The 21,890-nt window shown below is 46.3% G+C and overlaps 1 protein-coding gene across 2 annotated transcripts in view; it reads right to left on the bottom strand.

Annotated features, from left to right (window-relative positions):
- Positions 1 to 1,823: 1,823 nt before the first annotated feature.
- The window catches only part of GSR (glutathione-disulfide reductase), a 42,775-nt gene continuing 22,708 nt past the window's right edge, over positions 1,824 to 21,890 (bottom strand). For both annotated transcript variants that reach the window (XM_084760368.1, XM_084760367.1), the window contains exons 6-13: positions 18,780 to 18,834; positions 15,443 to 15,542; positions 13,302 to 13,388; positions 11,766 to 11,924; positions 8,899 to 9,010; positions 7,009 to 7,140; positions 6,115 to 6,248; positions 1,824 to 3,035 (exon numbers count right to left, since the gene is read on the bottom strand). In XM_084760368.1, coding sequence (XP_084616494.1) covers positions 2,886 to 3,035; positions 6,115 to 6,248; positions 7,009 to 7,140; positions 8,899 to 9,010; positions 11,766 to 11,924; positions 13,302 to 13,388; positions 15,443 to 15,542; positions 18,780 to 18,834 — 929 coding nt within the window. In that variant the 3' untranslated portion in view covers positions 1,824 to 2,885. The remainder of the gene's footprint in view (positions 3,036 to 6,114; positions 6,249 to 7,008; positions 7,141 to 8,898; positions 9,011 to 11,765; positions 11,925 to 13,301; positions 13,389 to 15,442; positions 15,543 to 18,779; positions 18,835 to 21,890) is intronic.

The raw sequence follows: 21,890 nt of genomic DNA, 5'->3' as shown, positions 1-21,890 counted from the left end.
TAGGATTAAAGGCATGCACCACCATGCCAGGGTATGATTTTTTTTTTTGTTTGCTTGCTTGTCTGTCTGTCTGAGACAGGGTCTCTCTGTGCAGCCTTGGCTGTCCTGGAACTTGTTCAGTAGACCGCTTTTCCCTTCCACAAGAAACCACTCAGGGCCATTACATTGAAGACAACACACTGACTGGACTTGCGTAAACACAGGTACTGTTGGGTGAATGTTTACTGGGAAGAAGTAAACAAACATCTTCTTACCCAAACAGGGAATTACAGCAGATCCAAGCAACAGTTCTCTACCACAGGCCAACATGGCCAGCCAATGAGCTAGAGTTACTTGCAGGTTCATGGGTAAGCCCAATGCTACACCCCTGCGAAGGCTCACAGCATCACAGCTGAAGACTTCCCCAGAGCTGCAGAGATGGGAGTCGCCCTCCTCACTTAACCTTCCACGCTCTAGCTCCTCCTGAGACCACAAGATTAATTTCACCTGGGTCAGAATGACGCTCAGCTGTCAAAGAAATGCAGGTGAGAGTGGCCGAGGTCTCACGTGAAGGCTACCTCTCCACCCCTGCCTTCTATAAGGAAATGCAAACGGACTCTCCACCTTGAGTGGCTCTTGCAATGTCACAGCTGCTTTGATGACGATGGTAATAGTTGTTAGGCTCAAACGGTATCATTCTTCAAGTAACAACTGTACCAGTAAGGTATGTACCAGCCAGGGAGTAGAAAGTAAATCCAACCGAAGTCCAGTAGCCTACTAAGCTCAGCAAAATGCTAGGGGTACACTAGTGTGTGGCATGTGGCAACATTTATTTTATTTTAGAGACAGGGTTTCCTCTGTGTAGGCCTGTCTGTCACGGAAGTCACTCTGTAGACCAGGCTGGCTTCGAACTCATAGAGATGCGGCTGCCTCTGCCTCCCAAGGGCCTGCACCATCACTGCCTAGTGGAGATAGCCTTTTTAGGTGAGCAACTGTCTAATTTGGTCCTTCTACAACCAAGGAAGAGACACAGCATCCAGCATCTGAACGCCGCTCCATTTCCCAGGTACCCTGAAAACCTGCTGGTCCTGAGGGTTCTGCCCAGGTACAGAATGCTGTGCAAGGTGCTTTGAGTCTTGGCCATATGGGCCAAAAGATCCGATGGTTTGGGAAGGGGCATAACCTAGTTGCTAACGCAATTATTTTACTTTGTTGACATTGGGTCTACCCAGAAGTCAGTACCACTTCAGAAAGTGGCACTGGCTGGGGCCACTCAGAAAGTCACCCAGGAAGAGCTTAATCAAAGTTCAGTAGCACCGTATTGCTCATGAAAACCACAGACAAGAGGGAACTCGTTTACCAATGATAAAGGCAGCATGAATAGGATTATAAAAACTTTTTTGGGGACAGGTCTCATGTAGCCCAGGCTAGCCTGTACTCCTGGCCTCTAGCTCTCCAGCGCTGGTGTGCACCACCACACCTGGCCTAAGTGAATTTCTCAGGCTGCTTGTCTACCTCTATCTGGGAGACTGTCTTTTATACCCCTGCAACCTTACAAAGTTTTATTACTAAGATTTAAGTGCCTGCAAAGGCCAAAAGAGGGCACCAGATCTCCTGGAACTGGAGTTACAGACAGCTGGGAGCCAGGAGGTAGGCGCTGGGAACTAAACCGCATCCTCTAAGTCCTGTACGAGAGCACCAAGTGCTGAACCGAGAGCACCAAGTGCTGAACTGTCCCTCCCCCCACAACCCTTCTGGCACTTGTTTTAAAGAGACTTCTTCCCCAGCAGGTGTTGGTATCTGTTCTCCCAGTGTAAAATTCTTAGAAAATAAGCCAACAGCAATACAGTTCTTAATAAATTTTTATAAGACAACGCAGTGAATTTCAAATTTTCGAAAGTTTTCATTAAAAAATGACAAAAACATAGAAAAACTGAAATGAGTGACTGAACCGTGAGTGCTCAGCCCACCCCTCCTGAAGGCAGCCATCTCTAGAACGTGTCTTAACTACCTAACCAGCCTCAGCTCTCCTAACTTTAATGCACTTCATTTCAGGAAAATAACACAAACCGTTTTGAATCATTTAAGGCAGAGCAAAGACTAAAATGAGAACAGAGTGGTTACATCCTCAGTGCAGCTTCTCAGTACTGAACAAAAATACCAGATTCAAAAACGCACATATATTCTGTACACGTGTGCACTTCTAGATGGAGACTCACCGTCATATAAAACTAACAAGCTAGACCAGGAGTGGCCTGCAAGCCTGTAATCCCAGCTTTCCTGAGGCTATAGCTGGAGGTGTTTGAGGCTGAAGCCACCCTGGGCTGCACAGAGACAGTCTCAAAAAAAAAAAAGAGAGAGAGAGAGAAAAGAAAAAATTAGCCAGCTGTATTTACTCGCCAGGCCCATTCTTTAACTTCATTGTATTTTCATATACATTTATACCTGGAATGAGGCCGAAGCAAGAAAAATACAACGAACACAGGGCTGTTAACAAAAAAGTCAAAATATTGATTACTGTAGGTACAGTCAAATGCTAACCAATCCCAGATTAACAATTTTTTTTGTTTGTTTTTGTTTTTCGAGACAGGGTCTGTGTTAGCCTTGATTGTCCTGGACTCACTTTGTAGACCAGGCTAGCCTCGAACTCACAGCGATCCACCTGCCTCTGCCTCCCGAGTGCTGGGATTAAAGGCGTGCGCCATCACGCCTGGCCCAGATTAACAAATTTATGATTAGATAAATAAGTTGTTTTTTTTTTAAACTAAAAGTTTACACCATCAGAAGAAGATCCTGATTAAAATAAAGAAATCTATAAAGCTGGAGCAGCAGGAGGTAAGCTTGATCGATCCCTCCCTCTCGGAGGTCTTCTGGTCCCACTGCTAGCCACACAAGTCCCGGGGCTCTCAGCGGAGTGTGACCAGCTCTTCTGAAGAGGTAGGGTGAATGGCAACCGTGTTGTCGAAGTCGGCCTTGGTGGCCCCCATTTTCACGGCTACAGCGAAGCCTTGCAGCATTTCATCACAGCCAATCCCCTGCATGTGGATTCCAACCACCTGTGAGGAAGCAGGTCACGTAATTGTGGGTAAGTACCATAGCTCGGTGGCTGAATGCCTGCGGCGCTGCGTCGCATCTCTAGCAAGTTACTTTAAAGCCACCCTCAAAAGCTAATCATATTTCTTCTTTCTTCCTCCCTCCCTCCCCTCCCTTCCTGACTAATGTTTAGTTTCTTGAGACAGGGTTTCTCTATGTAACAGCCTTTCCTGAGAACTCTGTGGACCAGGCTGGCTTCGAACTTGCAGAGATCCACCTGCCTCCTGAGTGCTGGGATTACAGGCGTGCGCTACCTCCACCTGGCCTCTAACCATCCTTCTACTCCCGAGTCAGTGTAAGTAAGCAGAGGAGGCCGAGTGTCACCCTGTTCAGTGTTCCCTCCAGGGCACGGCGGGCATTCGTTACTCTTGCTTGCTTCTCTCTGAACACAAGGTTTCTGTTTGATGAAATTCTTCCTCCCTAACAGGGTCTTGCGGTATAGCCCAGGCTACCTTCAGACTCCTGATCCTCCTGTGTCCGCCTCCCGAATGCCACACCACTGTGCCTGGCTTTCTTCTCTCCTAAGAGCTAAGTTGGTTCCTTAGCCAGATAGCTACAGACGTGTGCCCTCCTGGCCTAGTTAATTCTGTCCCCTGCTCTCTGAGCACCAGTAGTTGTCTCAACAGTCACAATGCTCCATATGTGGGGGAGGGACTACACACCTGCAGCTCAATCCTGGCTCTTCTGTCTCAAGGGCTGGGACTCCTGAATTTCAGTTATAAGGGAACCTGGGAGCCCTGAGGCCAGAGAGAGACTGGTAGAAGGTGAAGAGAAGAGCAGCGGCCTGCTGACTCAACTGATGCGGCCATCACAGGCCACTGAGGACTGCTCCGGGCAACAGGATGTGTTCTGTTGGCTCGAACCCCTCTTCGCGACTGTTCTAAAGGCGCTGAACTAACCACCACACTATGTCTCCTGACTTTGGGTGTTGAAGCCCATCGAATCAGATACACACCTTGTAGTTATTAATAAAAGTTGAAAACTATAGCTATAGCTAAAATTTTAAAATAATTATTTATGTTTATTTTACTGTGTGTGGGGAGTACAGAGACAGACAGCATGGGCATGGAAGTGGGGAGAGAGACCAGGTCCATGTGTGCTAGCTTTAACACTGCTGGAGGTCAGAAAAAAACTCCTGGGACGGCTGGAGAGGTGGTTCAGAGGTTAAGAGCACTGGCTGTTCTTCCAAAGGTCCTGAGTTGAATTTCCAGCAACCACATGATGGCTCACAACCACCTATACCCTCTAATGCCCTCTTCTGGCATTCAGGTGTATATGCAGATAGGCTACTCATATACATAAAATAAATAAATAAACCGGGCATGATGGCACAGGTCTTTAATCCCAGCACTTGGGAGGCAGAAACAGGCAGATTGATATGAGTTCAAGGCCAACTTGGTCTACAAAGCGAGTCCAGGACAGCCAAGGATACACAGAGACACCCTGTCTTGAAAAACAAAAACAAAAACAAAAGCTGGGCATGATGGTGCATGCCTTTAATCCCAGCACCCAGGAGGCAGAGGCCAGCCTGGTCTACAAAGTGAGTCCAGTACAGCCAAGGTTATACAGAGAAACCCTGTCTCAAAAAACCTAATTAATTAATTAAAACTCAAGGGAGTCAGTTCTCTCTGCCATCCTAGGGGACCAGGGGATCCACCTCAGGCCATCAGGGCCTTCCAACAAGCACCTCTAGCTGCCAGGCCATCTCACAGCAACGCCACAGCTCGGTACTGGTGGCATTTGCTTTGGATCTTACAACTTGGGAGGTTGAGGCACAAAGATCAGAAATTTGAACCAGGTTATGTGGTAAGAGCTGGTCTTAAAAATGCAAGCAAGGGCTGGAGAGATGGCTCAGAGGTTAAGAGCACTGACTGTTCTTCCGAAGGTCCTGTGAGTTCAACTCCCAGCAAACATAGGTGGCTCACAACCATCTATAATGAGATCTGGTGCCCTCTTCTGGCCTGTTGGCTCACATGCAGGCTGAATATTGTATAAATAATAAATAGATAAATCTTTTTTTTAATGCAACCAAAACAAAGGACTTCATATGTAAGCCATGTCCTTTACACACGACCAAGTTCCTCCTTAAGATTTAATTCAACTAGAAGAAACAGCTTAGTAAGCTGAGAACCAAATTAAACCTATTTTCTAAATTATAAAACAAAATTCATTCAAACGCAGATCAAAACCGTACCGAGAGAGCAAATGACACCACTGAAGTGGCTACACTGAAAAAGACACTGGTGAAAATGTGGAGGAAATGGGAAATGTATTGTGGGGACAGGAAAATCCTTCAAAACACCAAAGCCTGTTTGGCAGACCCTTAGAAAGTTAAACCAAGAGACAGTAACTTTCAAAAAAATGGTTGACCAAATTTCCAGTTATTTCATTACTCTAAGTTTTAATTTGTCTTCTAGTGAAACACATTTACCACAATATCTTCTTTTTTTTCCCCCCACAATATCTTCTTAAGGATTTATTTCCCCCTTTTTTTTTTTTTTTTTGGCTTTTCGAGACAGGGTTTCTCTGTATAGCCTTGGCTGTCCTGGACTCACTCTATAGATCAGGTTGGCCTTAAACTCAGAGCAATCCACCTGCCTCTGCCTCCCAAATGCTGGGATTAAAGGCGTGCGCCACCATGCCCGGCTTATTTCCTTTTCTGTATGTGTCTCCGTCATTCTGTACACGTGTGGGGTTGCCTTCAGAGGCCAGGGACGGTTCCTCCTCTGAGCTACAGTTACAGGTGGTTGATGTGTACCTGGCTGACGTGAGTGCTCGGAACCAAATCTAGTTCTCTGCAAGCGCAGCAAGTGCTCTTGGCCACTGATCGTCTTCCAGGGCCCCAGAAATAGTATTCCTGAGCTTCCTGTCTGTTCTGGACTAGTGGTCAATGACTTGTTTTTCTTTTTTCTTTTTTTAATCTTTAATATAGTCATTATTTCTTGCAATGCTGAGGAATCAAAACTCAGTTGGAACAGAATCTTTTTTCAAATATGAAGAGCCCCAAAAAGCATATAAGAGAGAAACCATTTTCCCCAATACCTTTTCCTCTTTGTTGGCACAAACCATTTTCATCACACATCTCGTCTTCCTTGTGGTCACAGCATGATACATCGGGGTAAAGGCAGTTGAGTAGATTTTCACATTGTCTTTTCCATACTTATGAATGGCTTCATCTATAATGTACATCAAAAATATCAATAAAAAACTAAACTATCCCACAAAGCTATGGGAGGGTAACAGCCAGAAATATACCTGAACCAAAAAAGAAGACAGCATCCAACTATACTAAAATAAGAGGAGTTCTACAAAATAAATGTCCATGTCCCATCAGACACAGAATGGCTGAGCAACTGTGTCTCTGACTGAAGGAGACCAAACTGCCCGCAGTGAATTATTCTAGACAGAAGTCTGGACTGTGGGTGGCTGGGGTGTGCGTGGCTGTGTTACAAATGATATTTGAGATAGCTGGCAAAATTTGCATAAAGTTTAAATAATACTTTATTAACTGAAGTTTTCTCACCTTAAAGCTTATGTTCATGTAAGTGAAGACGTGTGTTCTTAAAGAAAATAAGATGTACAGTATATGTAGAGGTGCAAAAACGACAAGGAAAAAATAGTAAGGACACAGAGGGGTCCTTTGTATTGGGTCGGCAATTTCTAACTTATTTAAATATAAAAGGGGGAGAGGGAGGGAGGGAGGGAGGGAGAGAGGGAGGGAGGGAAGGAAGGAGAGAGAGAGAGAGAGAGAGAGAGAGAGAGAGAGAGAGAGAGAACCCACGGAAGATGAGCAGCAGGTGGAGACTCTCCTAGTACTCATGGCTTGAGAAATACGACCAGACTAAACAAAAGGGTTAGTGTAACTTGGCGGAGAGTTATTTGGGCCGAAAAGTTTAGAGAAGAAACCACAAATTACCTTCACTTTGAAACACCTACCTTCAGTGAGCCCGACTGTCCCAATGGGGGGGTGGCTGAAGACGACGGTAGGGATGTTGTCATAGTCTAACTTGGAATCTTCTTTGTATTCAAAAAGCCTATGGGCAAGTTTCCGGCCAGCGGCTATGGCGACTACAAGGGGATAAGAGTCAGTGTTTGTTTTATTGCTTATTTTAACATGGTAGTACTAGGCTAACAGCCGTTTACTGAGCTGCCACTGCTCCGGCAGCGTATGCCAATGTCACTATCATGTCTACTTCAGCATAATGAAAACCTAGTTCTGCCAACATGAGCAATCAAACTGTGTGCACTCGAGTCTAAGAAAAGCCAATTCCCAATCACTTGGCAGTTAATCTGCTTCATGAGGACATTAGCGTCCTGGCAGGGTATTTACAGAGCGAACCATCGTTTGGCACATTTTAGCTTCTACTTCAGGAAGTTTTGTTTTGTTTTTTGACTAAAAAGTTTGTTTCTGCTTAGCCTGGTTTTATTCCTATGTCTTCCTCTCTAAAGTCCCAAGTCCAGAAAAGAATTAGTTTATTAATTTACTGATAGAAATTTTCCTAAGACAAGTTAACAGTAGACATTGTTAGATGATATGACAATGCTTTTGCATTTTGTTTTTGTTTTTTGAGACAGGGTTTCTCTGTGTAGCCCTGGCTGTCCTAGAACTCACTCTGTAGACCATGCTGGCCTTGAACTCTTGTCTCTGCCTCCCAAGTGCTGAAGGATGTTTCTCAAGGTCTTGTGAAAGGATATGAAGTTGTAGTTAGGATGGCTATATTCAAGAGATACAATGCACAGCAGGGCAACTACGGTTAATAATGTAAGTGTACAATTTATACAACGTATACTTAAAAACTGTTGAGGGTACTTATGCAGGCCTCGAATCCCAACACTCAGGAGGTAGAAGCAGACAGGTCTTTGTGAGTTTAGGCCAGCCTTGTCTACATAGTGAGTTCCAGGGCAGCCAGGGGTATGAAGAGAGACCCTGTCTCAAAAAGCAAGCAAACAAACAAATAAATTGCTGAGAGTATATTGTGTTTTTGAAAACAAACAAAGTGAAGTAATAAATGTTAACCAGATTGATTAGGCTCTCCACAGTATGGAAATATTTAAAAACATCATGTTGTGTGCCACAAATATATCACTTTTATTAAAACTATGGAGAAAGGGCGCAGGCTTCACCCTAGATGTTTGGAAAGTCAGGTGAGGTGTCACAGAGCAGAGGACACAGCAGACAGGTGCAGCACACACCTTAGATATGCTCCTGAGGTTACAGGAGCGGAGAGGACAAGGACATCAGAGCTGGTGGCACCAACACCACTTCCTCATACAAGAATGCAAGCTCTCTATCACACAAGGCCTCAGAAGGGAGCCACATGATAGCTTCTCTTTATGAAGGATTCAGGAATCGCTAATCATTTAACTGTCCATGTCAGCTGGTCCTCCTTGCCCACTTGACTGGATTCACAGTCCACCGGGAGACCCAGCCCCGGAGTAGCTATGAGGACTTTTCTAGAGACATTTAACTGAGTCGAGTGGATCTGCCCTGAATATGGGCGGCACCAACCCCTGGGCTGGCTTCCTGGACTGGCCATCAAGGAGAAAGCAAGCTGAACACTAACATCTGCTTCTCTCTTTTTTCCTGAACACTGATACAATGTGCCCAGGGCTTCATGCTGCTGCTGCTGAGCCTTGCCCACCGCGATGGACTCCTGACCCCCCCCACTAGGAGCCGAGATAATGCCCCCCCAACCCCCCGCTTCTGTTGTTTTTGTCAGGTATTTTATGACAGGAATGAGAAAGCAGGCAGAAAGCGTGCATTAGCTAGCCTACATCTACCTCAAGCCATCAGGCCTGTCTTCCCGAGAAAGGAAGAAACATCACCTGGGGTGAGAAGTGCTTTCCCGCACACATCCCCAACAGCATAGATGCCTCTGACACTGGTGTTCTGGAATTCGTCGACAATGATATGGCCCTTTTCATCAGTCTGAACGCCCTAAAATCACAAAAGGACATCTGGTAAATATGGGACCATCCAGAACGGAGCATCAAACCTTAAGATCAGCTGTGTTTCACATCTGCCCCTCCAGAAACCGGTAAGACGTAACAACACGTCTATCACTTCAGGTTGACAAGTCCCATAGCTACCGCAATATAAAAGATGAAGTGTTTTAATGCGACTAGGCTGGTCCAACAGACATGAAAATGGAGAACAAAAAAAGAAGAAAAAACAAAGAAGGAAGAAGAAAAAGAAGAGGAGCAAGAAAGAAAAAGAGCAATCCTTTAATCCCAGTACTCGGGAGGCAGAGGCAGGTGGATCTCTCTGAGTTCGAGGCCAGCCTGATCTACAGAGTGAGTCCAGGACAGCCAAGGCTACACAGAGAAACTCTGTCCTGAAAAACCAAACCAAACCAAACCAAAGCAACAAAAAAGAATAGTCACTGAAGCCAGGTGTACTAGCACAAGTTGGTAATCCCAGCGCTCATGGAAGAGGCAGGGCAGGCAGATCTTTGTGAGCTCAAGATCAGCCTGGTCTACAAAGTGGAGTCCAGGACAGACAAGGCTATACAGAAAAACCCTGTCTCAAAAAAAAACAAATTTAAAAAAAAAAAAAAAAAAGATGAAGTCATTGAGTTGGAGGCCAGCCTCGTCTACTTAGCTAGTTCCAAGGTCAGCCATGGCCACATAGTAAGACCCAGACTCCAAAACAACCAACAAATGGATGTCTATATTTACTTATATAAATATGTACTTATTTTTATATTCACATATGAATTACATAACATATTATATGTATAATATATATTCATATATGTACACACACACACACAATCTTTGGAGATGGGATGTGGCTCCATGGTAGAGCACATGCTTAGCATGTACCAGGCCCCGGCTCTGACTCCCACCACCACTGACAGACAGACAGACAGACAGACAGACAGACAGACACACGCTTTGGAGCCAGACAGGCTGGGCTGATCCCAGCTGCCACTCACTAGTTGTGAGATTTTTATGTACGTAACTATTTAGCAACAGATATTTGAGCTTCTATTGGAAAGGAATTTAACCTGGCCACTAAAACACAGTGGTGAGTTGGACTGACTTCCTACTCCAGCCTGCTGAGCTACCTATTAATCCTGTTTCTTGGTTTCCTCACCCTTCAGCTACTGGCAAGATTTATGAGATGAGTAATGCACTGACACAATGCACACAGCAGTCACTCAGTGTGCATTACAACAGACCTAGCTTAACTTTTTTTTTTTTTTTTTTTTTTTTTTGGAGACAGGGTCTTTCTGTGTAACAATACTGGGTGTCCTGGACCTTACGTAGAGCAGACTGGCCTCGAACTCACATAGATCTGCCTGCCTCTGTCTCCCAAGTGCTGGACCTAACTTAATTTTTAATAAGATGAGAATGAACCTTCTGTTTTGGCCTCATTCTTTGAAAATTCAGGAAATGATGAGCTGTGAAACAGTCAGGCTGGCAGAGTATGTGTCTGGCATGTTGAGGCCTTGGACGTGGTCCGCAGCACCAGTGCATTCCTGCAATCCCGGTACTTGGGAGGGAGAGGCAGGAGGGTGAGAAAGTCAAAGCGGAAGTTAGGAAGATGGTTCTGTGGGTAAAGAGCTTCCGGGGTGAGCAAGACCCGAGTTCCATGCCCAAGACCTATGGAAAAGCCAGGTATAGCAGTCTTCACAGAGCTGGGGAGACAGAGACAAGACAACCCCGGCCTGCTGACCAGCCAGTCTAGCCATATGGGGGAGCTCTACGTTCAGAAAGAGACTCTCAAAAACTGAGGTGTGGAGCACTGAGGAAGACACCAGTGCCAACCTCTGGCCACTACATGCAAAGCACATATGTATACATATATATATATACATGAGTGCATACACACAGATTCAACCAATAAGGACGGGAATGGAAGAAGAGAAGTGCGGGTGGGCAGAGAGGCATGAACCAGAACACACTACAGTCATACATACATGTGGAAATGCTACTATGAAGCCCACTGCTTAGTTTGATGAAAGTTATTTTTCATTAGTAAACTAGAGAGTAGGAGACAGATACTAAGGTGTCGAAGGCTCCAGGCGTGGTGGCTCATGACTAGAACCCCAGCACTTGGGAAGTAGAAGCGGGAGGTCAGAAGTTCAAGGCCACCCTCAGCTCTTTATTGAGAACGAGACTAGCCTGGACTACAAAAGATTCTGTCTCAAAAGACAAACAAATAAATACAGGCCGGGTGCAGATCTGTAGACCCAATGGGAGCAAAGCAGGAAAACAGAAGGCTAGCTGGAGCTACAGACTGAGCTCAAGGCTAGCCTAGGTAACTTAGTGGGACTATGCCTTTAAAAAAAAGGGGGGGATACGGAGGGCTAGGACTATACTGTGTTATATAGGGTACCCGGTTAGCATGTGGGAGGCCCAAAATTCAATTCTTACCACAGGCAAGAAAAAAGCAAAGGAAAGGAGGGAGAGAAAGAGAGAAAGACGGAGGGGAAGGAGGGAACGGGAAGTGGACAGGAAGTGTGTGGTAGTGCACACCCATAACTTCAACCATTCCAAGTCTGCAAGAAGGGAGCGAGTCGGGAAACGGCTGGACAGCCTGGATCAGACCCCTCCCATCGAACAAGATTCCTGACGCGGGGTGAGGACCCCAGGAAGGGGAAATACTCTAACAGGACAGTGATCATAATCATGACAAAGCACACGGTCCCCGAGGACTACACACGCGGTGGGCCAGGTCAGCTTACCACTTTATGTAGATTCAGGCCCCTAGAATTCGGGTTCCGTCCAATGGCCCAGAGCAGGCAGTCAACATCTGAGATCACAGTTGTGGTGGGTTTTCTACCAGGAACCGCAGTGACCACCTGGAGTTCCAAGCCGGATGATGCCCTTTTCACTTCCTTGACCTATTTAAAAAAAAAAAAATTAAATATGTGTAGGAGGAGAGGGGTGAAGGGAGTATGAAAGCAAAGAGAGAGAAATTGGACTTTTCCTTAGATTGGGGACTGAACAGTGGCTCTACTCATGCTAGGCAGGCACTCAACCACTGACCTGTATCCTGCCCTCTTTTTACTTATTTTGGGATGGGATCTCACTAAACTGCCCTGGCTGGACTTAAACTTACGTTGTAGTCAGACAGGCCTTGAACGCACAATCCTCCTCTGTCACCTTACTAAGTAGCTGGGAGTTTACACCTAAGCCACTACTGAAACCAGAATCCACCCCCCACTCCCCTCACCCCGCTTTGGAAACAGAATCTCAATCCACTGTTCAGACTGACCTCAAATATTTCTTCCCCCAACTCCTAAGCTTGGGTGGACCATTACATCCAGCTGCAGGTTTAACACTTACTGACAACTGGAACCAGTAGTTAATTTTAGCCAAAAGTCATGGACACTAAACTACCCAGAGCCAGGCCTGTTTCCTTGATGCTTTGTATAACCAGGGACGCGGGCTTGTGCTGCTGTGTGTGGTGGCTTAAAGGAGAACAGCCTCCATAAACTCATCCTTGATCCTGACCTGAACCAACAGGAATAAGGGTCCTGAGAGAAGAGGTGTCAAGCCAGAGCACGGGATGAAAAAATATCACGGAATGCTTGGACCAGGAGGTTTTGTTGGAGGTGGTCTAGTATTTTGATGCTAATTACTAGCTCCCAAGATCTAGTTGCTGCCCTGAAGAGCTTCTCACACACCCCAAGTACTGCTATGTAACCTTGCCTCCCTGATTGGCTGAATCAAAGGCCTACTATACCCACAAGGCCTCTCACAATCTCATAACAACCATCTGTTACCGCACTACCATTGGATATGACACTCTCTTCTGGTCTTCCTAGTCGCCAGGCAAGCATGCAGTGTGCAGACATACACGAAGGCAAAACATCCACACACTTGGAGAGAGAGAGGAAGGAAGTGTGGAAACACGGAATCAGAAGCAGGCTAAGCTGCCGTAGAGGAAATAGTGGGGCTGGCGGAGGTGCACCTCAGTAGTAGAGCTGTTTCTTTATTTCTTTCCTTTTTTTTTTTTTTAAAAGATTTATTTATTTATTATGTACACAGTGTTCTACCTGCATGTATATCTGCATGCCAGAAGAGGGCACCAGATCTCATTATAGGTGGTTAGTTATGAGCCACCATGTGGTTGCTGGGGATTGAACTCAGGACCTCCGGAAGAGCAGGCAGTGCTCTTAACCTCTGAGCCATCTCTCCAGCCCTGGTAGAGTCCTTTCACACACCGGGTCGTGTGCTCTGAAGTGACTCAGGAGCCACAGACCCTGGCTACATACCTGTGAGAACTTCAGCACTTCCACACCGGCGTTTTCCAGCTCTTCCGTGCAGTTGGAACTGATGAGGGGATCGAAGTTTCTAAGTACCTGCATTTAAAGGTGGGCAGCAGAGGGACGGGTGTTGGGTTAGAATGGAACCTGATTAAAGTCACAGCACAGGCTTGGGCGGGCAGCTCCAGTGTTCTATTACCCCTCCTCGTGCCGCCTCCCTCCCTCCAGCGCACACTGGGCACATTTAGCAGACCTCTGTTTGCCTACACCACCAGTGTCTGCAATACTCTTATCCAGTGTCATCAACACCTATTTCAGTGTTCTGAAAACTGAGCGGTCAAACTTCAGACCTCTAGCATCTTCACATCTTTTTTTCTTCTTTCTTTCTTTCTTTTTTCTTTTTCGACACAGGGTTTCTCTGTGTAGCCTTGGCTGTCCTGGACTCACTTTGTAGACCAGGCTGGCCTTGAACTCACAAGGATTCCGCCTGCCTCTGCCTCCCGGGTGCTGGGATTAAAGGTGTGCGCCACCACGCTCGGCACCCCGGCACGTGTCTCTCTCTTTCCGTGGTTTCTTTTCCCCCAGAACGTAGGGAAACACTTGGTAGCGGGGCTGGCTTTCCCTCTGGGAAAGTTCTCTCAGTTGTCCTGTGAAGAACAGGAGCTAGATCATCCAGCATTTTAAAGTAGTGGTAGAAGTGAATGAAGGGCGGGGAGCACAAAAATTTTGTCAACAGTAAAAAATTTTTTGACACACTATGATGTAAACTAAATTCAGAATCAAATGTATTCTGAGCCTAAGGAGTGTCTGGCAGGGCCTACTACGCTGTACACTACAACTTCTCTGTACCGTGGATCTAAACACAGCACGCACACAGTCCATGTTGCACATGGCACTTAGGACCACAGGAGGAAGGCTGTGGGTCAGATTTAAGATGACTTTATGTTACAACATGCAATGTTTTTACTGCACATACAAAGCTTATGGCTCTTACACAAACATATGGCTCAATGACATATTTCTACGATCACCCTTAAGGGTCAAATAAGTGTACCTTTGAATTGTACTGTGTTAAATGTTTGGTTACAAAAGCTGCTTGGGAGGCAGAGGCACGCAGATCGCTGTGAGTTCAAGGCCAGCCTGGTCTACAAAGTGAGTCTAGGATAGCCAACAACACTACACAGAAAAACCCTGTCTTGAAAAAACAAAAAAAAAACAAAAACAAAAACAAAACAAAACAAAAAACCACCAAAAGAAAAACAAAAAACAAAACAAAATCAAAAGCTGGCCAATAGCAGGGCATCGTGGCTCATGACTTTAATCCCAGTACTCAGGAGGCAGGGGCAGGCGGATCTCTGTAAGTTTGAGGCCAGCCTGGTCTACAAAGTGAGTCTAGGACAGCCAAGGCTACACAGAGAAACCCTGTTTGGGGGGCAGGGGGAGCTGGCCATAGTGCCTGCAGTGGCTTGAATGAGTGTCCCACATAAGCTCAGATATTTGAATACTTGGTCTCCAGTCGGTGGCAACATTTGTGGGGAAATTTGGGAGGCACGGCCTTGCTGGAGGGGCAGCTTTGAGAACAGAAAGCCTCAGTACACTTCCAGTTCACTCTTTGTGCCTCCTGTTTGTGGGTGAACTCCCAGCCTCCTGCTTGGACCACCACGCCTACCACTTGGTGCTCCAGTGGACTCTTATGCCCTGGAACCATAAGCCAAAATAAACTCCTTCTCTAGGACCGTGGTGGTGTATCGCAGCAACAGAAAGCAGCAAAGACACTGTCTGTTCCCACCGAAGAGTCAAACATAACCTGAGCCTGATTGTGTTTGTAAAGGAGACTTGCTGGGTATTGAAAGCATCTGGATAAATAAAGGTGGGCAGTTGAAGGGACGTATGCCGGGGCTGACCCAGCACATTGTGAAAGCACACATGTGCAGTACCTGTGTACGTGTGCCCAGAACCCACAGCAGAAAGAGAAACCACACCCAAAAGGCAGCCTATCCACACTCACATATACAAATCATATACACACAGTAATAAACTAAATTTAAAGTTTAAAAAATAGACAATACCTAGTATTTTTTTTTAAGAAGAAAAAATAATCGTCCCTAATTAGGGGAAAAAAAGAATCAGAGAGAGGAGACAGGACTTACCTTGTCGTGCCTTATCATAAGAGATGTCCTGGAGCCCAGAGCAGAGAGGATGCCAGCTATTTCCACAGCAATGTAACCTGCACCCACAATGACACTGCGGCTGAGGGGAGAGCAAAGGGGGACCGCTTCTTAAACTGACTCTGGAATGGCTTTAGACGTTCAGACTAGCATGTTCCCATGAGCTCTTCGCTCAGTTTCCCCAACAGTTAACATGTGAGCAGCATGGTGATTCGCCCCTGCAGGTCCAGCATTCAGAAGCAGAGGCAGCCTGGCGTGAGTCCCAGGCCATCCAGAGCTATACAGCCAGACCCTACTTTCAAACAGAACAAAACAAAAATTTCCCTCAGAAAAGAAATACACATGTATGTTTTTGTTTTGTTGGTTTTTCGAGACAGGGTTTCTCTGTGTAGCCTTGGCTGTTCTGAGAACACTTTGTAGACCAGGCTATCCTCGAACTCACAGCGATCCGCCTGCCTCTGCCTCGTGTGCTGGGATTAAAGGTGTGTGCCACCACACCCAGTGAAGAACAATTATTTTTATTTGGCATTTAAGTTTCTTATGTCCTATTTATTTATTTTTTTTTAGAGTCAGTCTCTGTATCCTAGTTGGCCAATATGTATCTGAGACTGGTTCTAAACTTCTCCCAGTTTCCAGACAGAAATCTTAACAGCACCATTATTTTCAGAGCTGGGTGTTACTCCTTGATCATTATTCAGTTCTATTAATCCTTGTAGCACGATCAAAGGCCAATTTAAGAAAGCCATTTTAAGTCAGGCATGGTGGCTCATGGCGGTAATCCCGGCATTTGGGTGGCCCGGGCAGCAGCTGAACCCAACTTCCTGAATATATTTTGGTTTAACAAAAGAGCTTAAGCCGCAGTTAAACACTTGAATGAATGTCTGGATCAATGTTGGAGAAACGCTGTTGCTTAAGGCTTACTTCCAGGCAGAGGCATAGAGAGTAATAGTCTCAGCTGGGATTTTCTTTCTTTCTCTTTTTTTTTTTTCCCCCGAGACAGGCTTTTTCTGTGCAGCCCTGGGTGTTCTGGACTCCTTCTGCAGACCAGGCTGGCCACAAACTCACAGCAATCTGCCTGCCTCTGCCTCCTGAGTGCTGGGATTAAAGGCGTGCTTATCAGTCAGTATTTTCCAACACTCCAAACACGCCCCTCCCAACGTTGCAACGTGTGGGAAAGTCTTAGGGGAAGAAAAAAATGACAGCAGTCCAGTACTCTCCACGGAAGTGCCAGCTACAGAAGCTTCCTGGCCTGGCTGGAGGATAAAGAACCCAAATGGCTGCAAATGACCACTGAGGACCCTCTGATGCTACAATCTTGAGCACACCTAGAAGCTTCCATCAAACGGCTCCTCCCTCACTGCTATGTTGACCTCTTCCTTTCCAGAAGTCTCCCGAGTTTTGCTTTTCTCCTTCCCTCTGTTCACCTTCCTTTTTTTTTTTTTTCCTGGACTCTGAAGTCCTTCCCTGTACTAGGTACTACCCCAGACAGGATGGGCAACAGTCTCTGCCCTCAAAACATCTTTTTTGCTGATGCTGATAGGGTTTCACCCAGGGCCCGTTCCGTACCAGCCACACCTCTGGCAATGAGCTGTATCTCCAACCTTTAAAATTAACACTGTTTAAAGACTGGCCGTGCCAAATGGCCAAGGCTGCCTTAAAGTCTGCTCAACAGCTCAGAGGACCTTGAATTTGCAATTCTGCAGCTTCAACCTCAGGAGTGGCTGGGATTATAAATCCGCACACCATAAGGCCTGGCCCATGAAGAGTTTCTACAGAAATACTCCCTGAAGTCTGTCAGAGAGGAATACCTACCTGAAGGGTAGAGAGCTGAGGAAGGGCTGTGGATCCCTGAAAGATGAGTGTTTTTCACAGGGGTTGGGGCATCAAGTGTCAGGGACATGCTGCCACCACATGACTTTTTCTGAGTGTTCCCCTTATCTCTCCTCTTGGCTTCATCCCACCTCCTGTCAGCCCAGTATACGCTGAAAATGACTTTTCTTATTTCTTCATCTACAAACAACCCCTTTTTACCTCATACTGCCTTGATACCCACTACTGCAGCCTTCCAGAGGGGTCAAGCTGACCACCCCATCCAAGCATGAGCCCTCTGAGGGCAAAATGGAATCACGCTACTGTTTATGTTTACAAAGAAAATCTCACAAGAGAAAAATGAATGAAAAAAAAAAAGCTTTGGAAGTTGGGCGAGGTGGCACATGCCTGTAGTCCCAGCACTCAGGGAGGCAGAGGCAGGAAGATCTCTGTGAGTCCGAGTCTACCCTGGTCTACAAAGAGAGTCCAAGACAGCCAAGGCTATAGAGAAGGCTTGTGAAACAAAGAAGAAAGAAAGAAAGAAAGAAAGAAAGAAAGAAAGAAAGAAAGGAAGGAAGGAAAAAAAGAACATGTGAGGGAGCGAGCAAGTGAGCAGCAAGCTTTGGAAGGAAGGAAGGTCTATGTAGGCCAGGTTGGACTTGAACTCACTATACAGCAAAGCTATCCTCCTGCCTCAGCCTTCCCAGTATACCAGGAGTACAGTGCCACAGACGGATGAGACAAGGGTTGCTGAAGAATACTCTGTCTAGCCTGGCATGCCTCGGTTCTAGACACTGTCCACTCTAGTCTCCTAAAAAACTGTGCACACAGGCAATGTCCGGACGCCCACCTCAACTGTTAACTTCCTTTTGTTCCCAGAACCTTAAAACAAAACAAAACAAAAAAAATAGCGCCAGGCGTGGTGGCGCATGCCTGTAATCCCAGCACTCGGGAGGCAGAGGCAGGCAGATCACTGTGAGTTCGAGGCCAGCCTGGTCTACAAAGTGACTCCAGGATAGCCAAGGCTAACACAGAGAGACCTTGTCTCAAAAAACAAAAACAAAAACAAAAACAAACAAACAAAAAAAAGCATGAATGAATTCATTCACTAAACTCGTATTCATCTCAATAAAAGCTTACTAAGTAGTTCTAAGATAGTAATGGGAAAATATCTGTACTAGAGCCTGCTAGGAGTGGGTCTGAAAACACTTACATACTACCCAGTCTCAACTGAGTCATGTTTCTCGGGGGTGGGTCTGAAAGCACTTACATATCACCCAAACTCAGTGAGTCATGACTGTTTCTGGATGTGTGCGCGCTTGCATCATATCTGTGAAGCCCAAACGCTTCACGGTGAATCATGCTGAGGTGGGTGCGTGAACTGAGACTGTGAGTTCAAGAAGGCATGGGAGACACAGAAAGACGAGGGGGGGGAGGAGGAGGGGAGCGAAGAACGGACCCCAGTTCCCAGGAGAGAGAGAAACAAATCCCTGATGTCATGTCTGCTCACCTGGGCAGGTCTTCCAGCTGAAAAAACCCGTCACTGGTTATACCCAGGCTGGCACCTATGTAGGAAATACCACACGTTGGTCAAGTGAATACATTTAACCTTCCTGCTAGCAAGGGGTGAGAAAGGGTTTCACACTGTAATCTAGGCTGACTGGTCCCTCTCTTAAGAGTCTTCCTGGTTCACGCCAGTCTATATGGATCCTCCCTACTGTGAGAACATGAGAATTCTGAGTGCTTGTAAGAAAACTCCAAGAAAAACAATCTTGTGACCTCAATTTCTTAAAAATACAAGGCACTAAAACTCTATGCAAGCCAGGTGGGGGTGGTGTACGCCTTTAATCCCAGCACTTGGGAGGCAGAGGCAGGCGGATTGCTTTGACTTTGAGGCCAGCCTGGTCTAGAAAGCAAGTCCAGGATAGTCAAGGCTACACAGAGAAACCCTGTCTCAGAAAACCAACGCACCCCCTCAAAAAAAAAAAAAACTATGCATTGGGAGCTGGAGAGATGGCTTAGCTGTTAAGAGCACTGTCTATTCTTCCAAAGGTCCTGAGTTCAATTCCCAGCATCCACATGGTGGCTCACAACCATCTATAATGAGATCTGGTGCCCTCTTCTGGCCTGCTGGCTTACAGATGGCAGACTACTATATAAATAATAAATAAATAAATAAATAAATCTAAAAAACAAAAACAAAAACCTCTATGCATTGAAAATGGCTAGAAGAGCTGGTTGGTGGTGGCGCACACCTTTAATCCCAGCGCTTGGAGGCAGAGGCAGGTGGATTGCTGTGGTTCAAGGCCAGCCTGCTCTGCAAAGCGAGTCCAGGACAGCTAAGGCTACAGAGAAACCCTGTCTCGAAACAAACAAACAAACAAACAAAAAGGCTAGAAGACAAGGCACTTCCAAAAGGTTACTATTTACTGTTTATCCCAAGGCAGCAGGAAGAAGCCAGAAGCTTGGCCTGGGAGCTCAAAGACACCTGTGTCAGCCGGGCTACTGCAGCCATTTCTGCAAGGTGTTGTAAGTACCTGTAAATGTTACTTTTGCTCTCTCTTCCAATGATATTTTTTTAAAGATGTATTTATTATGTATACAGCGTTCTGCCTGCATGTACGCCTGTACGCCAGAAGAGGGCACCAGATCTCATTACAGACGGTATGAGCACTTAACCTTTGAGCCGTCTCTCCAGCCCTAATTAGGCTATTCTTAAGGGTTTCTGCTCAGTGTTGAAGGCATGCGGTGTACTGATGTTCTGCTAGCTGCTGCTTCTGTGTATCTGCTCCTTGCTATTTGTTCTTTTGCTTTTGCTTGCTGCACACTGAAGACTCACTGTCTGGAAACTGAAGCTACACCTACCTGACTGGAGGGGGGAGCAGCACCTCCTAGTGGTGGAGGCACAGCTACAGAGAGGTGTTGGGGGAGAGTGGGGGGGAGGGGGGGAAGCAACTTTTGCCCTTGCCTATTCTCCTTGTGGCTGAGTGCATCTACCCTGTTTCTCTGCTGCCGCCGCCACCCTTCACTCCCTTAGGAACACAGCTGCTTCAGCCCTGCCCATGGGCAGAAGACCAGCAGCTGTCTAGGAATCCCCCAGGCCCGTAGTGCGAAGAATGAAACTTCTGAGGCATTCAAGCCTTGTGGACTGAGCAGCTGCTGGGGACCCAGCCTCTATAGCATACCGTCAACCATGTGAGTGCTGGGTGCCAGAAGAAGGTGTTTCATCCCCTGGAACTGAAGTTGCAGGTGGCTGGGGTCCCAAACCTGGGTCCTCTAGAGAACAGCAAGTGTTCTTAACCCCTGACCATCTCTCCAGACCTGCTCTTTTCTTTTCCCCACTAAACAATGAATATAGGAGACTGGTTCTATCAAGGGATATGCCCGCCCAATATCCCCAAGTAAATACGTTATTTGACAATGATAGCTTTGTGTCTTTTACAGTGCTTCTTCTATAGCACCGGGGGTTCTAAACCCTGCTTAAAACTCCAAAGGGGGAGCTGGGTGTGCTGGCGCACGCCTTTAATCCCAGCACTCGGGAGGCAGAGGCAGCTGGATCACTGTGAGTTCCAGGCCAGCCTGGTCTACAAAGTGAGTCCAGGACAGCTAAGGCTACACAGTGAAACCTTGTCTCGAAAAAAAAAACACACACACACACACAAAAAAAACAACAACAACCCCCCCAAAAAAAAACAGAAACAAAACTCCAAAGGGGGAAAAAGAAAACAACAATAAACACAAGAAAAATATAAGTCGGTGTGGTGGCACATGCCTGTAATTCCAGAAGAGGCAGAAGAATCAGGAATCTAAGGTCATCGCTGACTACACAGCAAGAGCAAACCAAGCCTCCGTCGCATGAAACTATCTCAATAACGAAACAAAGAGCAGGGAAAGATCTGCTCAAAGGGTAAACGCACACCTGAAGTGCTCCCGAAGTGCTCCCGAAGTGCTCCAAAGCTATCACAGCTATGAAGCCGGCCCACGAGAACTGAAAAGTATGCCACTGCCATGGCTCTTGTTAGTGGTTGATATGAAGGAATACAGAATCACGTGGGAGATGGGGCCTTTGGGCGTGCCCGTGAGGGATCACTGAGTGGGAAGACTCCTCTACTGTGGGTAGTGCCACTCCCTAGCCAGGATCCCCGCCTGTCAGTGTAGAGAAAACCAGGCAGCAGCAAGAGTGCATTCGCTGCTCTGCTTTATTACTGTGATGTGCTGTGACCTGATTCCCAAGTTCCCGCTACTGTGACTTCCCTACAAGATGGACTGCAATCCCAAGAGTAGCCCGGAAAGAAACCCTTTCTGGCTTAAGTTCCTTTTGTTTAGAGTATTTTACTACAGCAATTAAAAAAAAAATTAAGACACTCACTATGCAAGACTTATAGTATTACGAGGGAGAAGGAATGACTCATGCTTCGTAGGAGTGAACGCAGCAATCTGTTCATGGTTCACTGTAGCTCTCAGCCTGAACACATGGCAGTTAGGAGCACCTCTGAGATTCCTGGCTAGCTTAATCTTTTACACCTTGCTATGTGAGAAACAAGAACCCGGTGTAAGGGAGAGCTAACTCTTTACAAGACTTCTTTCTCGTGAACAGTTACTGGATACTGAGTCTTAGAAA

The sequence above is a fragment of the Acomys minous genome (assembly GCF_964271855.1).
Source record: "Acomys minous genome assembly, chromosome: 15".
NCBI lineage: Eukaryota > Metazoa > Chordata > Mammalia > Rodentia > Muridae > Acomys > Acomys minous.
Note: the sequence above shows the minus strand (reverse complement) of the source record. Positions and strands in the feature narration are given on the sequence as shown.